The sequence below is a fragment of the Temnothorax curvispinosus genome, unplaced genomic scaffold (assembly GCF_003070985.1).
Source record: "Temnothorax curvispinosus isolate PA1 unplaced genomic scaffold, ASM307098v1 QBEX01002262.1, whole genome shotgun sequence".
In the NCBI taxonomy this organism is placed as follows: domain Eukaryota; kingdom Metazoa; phylum Arthropoda; class Insecta; order Hymenoptera; family Formicidae; genus Temnothorax; species Temnothorax curvispinosus.
The window spans coordinates 1-6741 of record NW_020212042.1 but is presented as its reverse complement, the minus strand read 5'-3'; the positions used below and the strand labels follow the sequence as shown (position 1 = coordinate 6741).

The 6741-nt window shown below is 28.4% G+C and overlaps 1 protein-coding gene across 1 annotated transcript in view; it reads left to right on the top strand.

Annotated features, from left to right (window-relative positions):
• The window catches only part of LOC112468939 (putative gustatory receptor 28b), a gene marked incomplete at its 3' end in the record, with an annotated part of 3632 nt that extends 736 nt beyond the window's left edge, over positions 1-2896 (top strand). Inside the window, exons 3-7 of the mRNA XM_025038368.1 lie at positions 993-1395; positions 1860-2060; positions 2406-2468; positions 2555-2644; positions 2725-2896. Of these exons, the coding sequence (XP_024894136.1) occupies positions 993-1395; positions 1860-2060; positions 2406-2468; positions 2555-2644; positions 2725-2896 (929 nt within the window). The remainder of the gene's footprint in view (positions 1-992; positions 1396-1859; positions 2061-2405; positions 2469-2554; positions 2645-2724) is intronic.
• Between the last annotated feature and the right edge of the window lie 3845 nt (positions 2897-6741).

Genomic DNA, 6741 nt, shown 5'->3' with positions numbered 1-6741 from the left:
TGTGTGTGTGTGTGTGTGTGTGTGTGTGTGTGTGTGTGTGTGTGTGTAGTGAAAATCTTTTCAAAAATATCTAATTTAAAATACATATCGGAAAAAAAACAATCTTTATAAAAAGCATATTTAGTTATATATATTTATAATTAATGCGAAATAAAATAATAATTCTTTAATTCGTAAAGTCAAGTTTTATCAGCTGTTATTAAAAAGTAAAATTTATCACAGATTCAGCTTTGTAACTTAAAGTGTATTAAAGAAATTGATTGTTGTATATATAATTACATCACAAGATTTAATTAATACTCGATCTCACTCTTTATATCATTAAAATTTCTAATAAGATATATGTAGGTGTAATAAATTTCTTGACATTTTGTTAAATATATCTTTAAACGCGCTTCATTTAAATGCAAAGCTTTTAAGTCATTGGAGACACAATGGAGATATTTAATGTTCTCATTACATTATGTTTGTTTAAGACAAAGAGCGACAAAGTCTTCTAATAAAAATATTGTAAATAATTTTCTTATATGCAATAAATTATGGCTGATAATAAATTTTCATTAATCATTTGACATTTAAAGATTTTTTTGTGCCGTCGTTATTACACGATTTTTTAATTATTTTGAAATCAATATTTACAAGATCTGGATTGTATATTGGACGCATTCTGCAATGCAGAACCAATTTCAAAACCTTATTTTTCCGCTAGAATAAATTTCGCGAAATATCAGAAATAAAATTCTGTGCCAACGTTATAATACATGCCGACGTCAAATATAATTACCGAACTATAATCTTTTTCAAATACAAATCCATGTGTTATATGGATTTTTAGACAATCTCCTGTCCAGTTTATGATCACTTGGCAATGCAGAATTAAAACTCACGAAAATGGCGCTTGGTTCCTTATTGCATAACTGCATCTTATTATAAGTTGTCATAATCTATTATATTTTATTATAGCTAATATGTTCGGTTGTTTCATATTTCAGGTCGTACGGTGCACGATTCACAAATAATGATATTTTCCTCGCGCATCTGCAGGACATTGTGACTGCGAAAATAGCATTATTGGATACGATGAAAACCTTGTACGATATAATCGCTTACTCTAATTTATTTAAAGATATACCCTTCACCATGTTTAACTGGTACTGCAGAATGTGCATACTAATTACGAATGGGTTATTCAGTCATCACATATACGATATATATCTGAGATCTCGCGAATTGAATAAGATCGCAGTACAGCATTCGAGGGAAAACTTATCGGTTTCTTATGTTGATTTCACCACAAGCTCAAATTTATTATTTAATAAATGCAACAATGCTTTAATTACCAAATTCCGATCGATTCAATATGTTCATCATGAATTGTATATTTTAGCGACAAAGGTAATTTTAACATAATGTTATCTGCAATTTATCAATTGATCTGCAATTGATTAGTTGATTATTAATTATCGATTATATCGCAGCCTAAATATGGATTTATAATCAATTAATAATTAACCTGTAGAGGCCTTCGATTCCAGCCATTTTAAATTTGATAATTTTGACTTCAGAATTTGTATTATAATTAGCAGTCTCAAAAATTCTTACCTACTAAATTTTGTATAAATTAAAATAATATTTTTTTTCTTCTTGTCAGAATAACATCTTATAATGTGGCTTTCTAAAGATTAAACTTCTCTTTTTTTATAGCACTATAATTTTTACGAATGTTGATTTCATTCCTAATATACTAAAAATACGAAGATTCGAGTACAATTATGTTGTGTAGCATGAATTACTGTTGTAATTTAAATTATCATTTTCTTTAGTAATTTTTACTAATACGAGTTCATTTTTACCACCAGATAAATACAAATTTTAGTCTACAACTTCTCACAATGTCTACTCTATGTTTAACTAATATAATTTTTTACCTTTATACTATACATCATAGTATAGAAACAAACATTGACATTGAAATAATATTAGGCTATGTACATATGACATTCTTCTATGCTCTTCCATTTCTGTACGTCAGTTACATTTGTCAGCGATCGAGAAATGCAGTTGAGTTTTATTTATTAACTTATTTATAAATATACAGACCACTCCGTAATTAGCACTAATTATACAGTACGTGCTCATTTTCTTACTAAAAAACAAAATCAAGAAGTCTAAAACTATATATAATATAATTTTATTTTGAGATAAAACAAAGGTAATCTTACACCTTTGCTGCACTTTTAGCTAAAAAAATTTTTGAAATTTTTGTCTAAATTATTTTTCGATATTACCAATAGTTTTGAATATTCATAAATTCGTGCGTGTATCGGGTGCGTGCGAACATAGTTACTATAGTTAGATAAGAGAGCGTGGCATAATGCGATTTTAATTTTGTTATATACGTTTAGTTTCGGCAAATGGCAATCATTTTGCACAATGCTTTCCTGGAGTATAAATCATTACGGGCTGAAGTAAGATTATTTATATGTAGCATTTTAAATACAAAATATTTTTGGATCGGTACTCTGTTGTATGAACTTATATATGTATTATTTAGGTGGTGCATTTTTCACTTCAGCTTTTCCATGAGAATTTAACGTTTACTGCTTTAGGACTATTTGAAATCAATATTCCCCTCATATGCTCTGTAAGCAAAAAATGTACTTCTATTTATTCGCACAATAACATATAATGCAGGATTTGTTAAATAAAGTTTTATTTTTCTAGGTTGCTGGAGCTATAATAACATATTCCGTTATGGTCATTCAATTGGACACAAAATTTGCTATTGCAACTACAGACAATGCAACTACTACTACTATTACTGCTATTATTGCTATTACTACTACTACTACTACTACTACTACTACTATATACAATCACACCAAAAATAATTCTAGTTTGTTATTATATAATTTAAATGATCTTAAAATTTTGTAAAGTTTATAAACAATTTATTGTAAAAATTTAGAAACTTGAAATTAAAAAAGAAATTATAATGTCTACATCAATTAAAAAAATATATATATACATATATAATACTAATAATTATATTTAATTAATGTAGGGAACCCAGCCGTAGCCAATTTTTCAAAGAATTTCCAGTTGCCAAAAATCTTAAAAGGACTTCTAATTTGATTTTAACATCAAATGATTTTTTCAGCAATTTTCTTCGTTTAACAATAATAAAAGAGGCTGAACGGATTTCAGCAAATCTGTAAATTGTATTTTATCTGTTTTGTCCATAAAAATAACTTATTGTTAGCGGACACCAACTAATAATAACATGAGAAATAATAACAATGACGCAATGTTACTATTAGTTGGTGTTTGCTGAAAAATCTTATTAAAACCATCTGAATACTGATCTTTTATTTTTCTTCCCAAATAAATATAAAAGCGTTTAATTAAATTGTGCTAATGTACAGTGCCTTTCTGTCCACAATTGTACACTCGCGTTGTACTTCAAATGAAATAGGTATATATTATAAGTTAGAGTATGGCAAGTATATTTTGTTTCACTTTAAATTATTGCACTAATATGTACCAGTTTAGGGAGTTCTTTGAAAAAGAACAAACCTTCAGTAGTTGTTCTGCTGAACGTGGCCATATATTTAAAATTTGGCGAAAGCACAGTAGAAAGTTTTAGTGCAGTTCAATGCAGTGACAAAGAACAAGCCTATTGATAATGGGTGCATTATCCGTTTCATGATACGCATAATACATTATTTAGTTTTGTTGTTCACTGAATGCCAAACAAGGATAAATGATCATGCACACGTCATGCACACATCATGCACACATCATATGTGAAACGAAATGCACCCCGGTTGATACGTATCTTAGTGGATAATATAATTCACTTGAATATTGTGAAATTGCTTTAGAAATATATTAAATTACTGAAGTTATAATATTAGAGTTCCATACAAACTATTCACAAATACCATTTTCAAATATATATTCTTTCTTAAGATTTATTTACAGAAACAATTAATTTCAAATCAATTTCATTGTTCCACAACTGTGAAAGATTTTATATTTTCGATAAACACACGAAATATTAATTTAAAGTTTCCGCTAATTCCATCATAATAAAGGAAAGCAAAAATAAATTTGATTAAAACAGTACTCATTTTATTAAGAATGTTCATTAAACGTGTTAGAAAGGTTAATGACTTTAAAAAGAAAATAAATAATATAAACCAATTGATTGAGAGATTGTACACTATATAGTTTGTTGAGAAATACAATTAATAAAAATTATTTAATATAAAAATTAGTGTTATTTAATATACATTTGAGTTATTTTATTCAAAATGTAATAATAAATATAAGTATATTTATTATTATATTAATGATATTAGCTTTATTTTGTATACAATTTTTTCTATCGATTATACCTATCCCCTTGTCCCTGCCTACCTGAATCACTACCTACTCGTAGTCCGATCTATAGTCCTACCTATCCATTTTTCTACCTACCCGTGTTATAATCTATATAATATACAAAGTTTTAATTAAGATCGCGACACGATTTATAAAAGGCTTGTGGGATACCTCAAAGTAACACGATCACTAATTGAGATGTGGGAAATGTGGAATTGGAGGTTCTAACACGCGTGCGATTGTGATTTAATTGCGATTTTTCTAATCTCGCACGCGTATGCGAGAAAATATAGAAAAAATAGCCTTTTGGAACAAATAAAAATAAGATATATAAAATCATTTTATATGTTTTTGCCATGCTTATACCTTATTTCACCATTGTGGTCAGTGTTGACCACTTACTTTTATTCAATCTTCTTTCTTCGAGCCAGATCGGACCTACCTTTGTCCTGGCCATGTACAATATGGTCGCATTTTGACCAGATCAAAAAGAAGGGGAAAAATCCACTGTCGGATAATTATCATCACCGAAAGATAATATTACGTTCGATTCGAATTACGAGCGAGCATCGATAGTATCAAAAAATGTACAACAAGAAGTTAATAAAAAAAATATATATATATATATATATTATTTCATAAAAACTAACTGCAACGACATTGAACATTGAAAAATGTTTCTATCACTAATTCCGTTATTTACTTGAGAATATTAAATAACCGTTTCTTTGTGACCCATTTCTTAAATTTGCTATTATAATCAAGTACAAAAAAAAATTACTTCGTGTTATATGAATAGTACAAAACTACCTTTTTCAAAAAAGGTAAAAAATAGGCGCCAAGTACACGCAATGTATTTTGTAAATTAAAAAATCCAACCTAAGTGGTAGCTTTATTTCTCCTTCACAAAGTTATATTACCTAACTTAACTCAAGTGACATGTATTTAAAAAAAAAAGTGAAATCTTTAAATTAAATTGCGCCAATTGCAAAGAGAATATGTATATTGCTTTGAAAGATAATTGTTGTGCAACTATTTAAAAAAAATTAAACCCAAGTGGTGTCTTTGTGTTCCTATTCAAGGGTTTTCCTATTTCAACCCAAGTGGTAATAGCTTCTTAATTCTCTTTAACAAATTTTTAATATTACAAAGAATTATTTTAATTATAGAGAAGACCGAGGCACCATGAGCCACAAAAATTTAAACTCTGAAAAGTACTTTTAAATATAAGATATTTGTTTTATTTTTTTTAATAATTAAAACACTATATTCATTTTAAAATTTATTTAGCGTATTTAGCGTATTTGGTAAATATTGATTAGTTTTTTAGAAAAAAATTAAAACACATATGACCTAAGGTGCTCCATACTCGGAACACCATGGGTCTGTCACTGGGCACTATAAATCACACACAAAAACTAAATTTATTATATTCAAGAAATAATGAAAAGTTACTAAAGTTGAAAAGATATTTTATTTTATTTGGTTTCTTATGACACTGTTCAGGATTGGGCAGGACAAACAAGATATCAGAACTCACTACTAAAATATCATTTTTTTTTTTTTTAGAAAAACTAACTTCTGACATGTTTTCTTCAATTAAAAATAACATGTATCATCAACCTATCATCAATCTTGGTGGCGAGTGTGACCCTTGGTGCTTCGAATGCACTTAATATAGAAAACAGTAAAACGTAATAAAAAAAAAAATAATAATACATGATTATCTGTGTAGTGTACTAAACGAAAGATGCTAGAAAGTTACATCTAATTTTTAGTATGTATATATATTTTACTACAAAAACAATATTAAAACATTTCTAAATAATTAAAAAGAAATTACGCATCACAAAAACCATTTATGTCACGTCCCAGGTAGCAGACAGTCGTCACAATGACGTGATTCTAACGTCATATTATGACGTATGTTACGTCATTTATTCCTAAAGTTTAACGTAAAAATGACGTATTTTTCACGGTCCTAAGTCACATCCCAACGACGTCATTTACTGACGTTTTATTGACGGCAAAAATAGGTCTAATGTACGATAATGTTTACTTGATAAACGTTTACAAAAAAATGTTTTTTTTCTTTATTTAAAAAAAAAGCTTTTTTAACTGTTTCGTTACATGCAACAGTTTCGTTATAATTTTTATGTATGCTAAGTAGCGGAGCACCTCGCGAGGTAGAGGAGTGTTTCGCGAGGTAAGGGAAGCACCTCGCGAGGCAAAGAAGCGCCTCGCGAGGTAGAGGAGCGCCAAAGAGCCATTTTGATCGCATATAAAGCTAAGTCTAATCAACCGAATTTAAAAGAATTATATGTGAATTATATTTTTCAGTCTTTTCTACCCCTA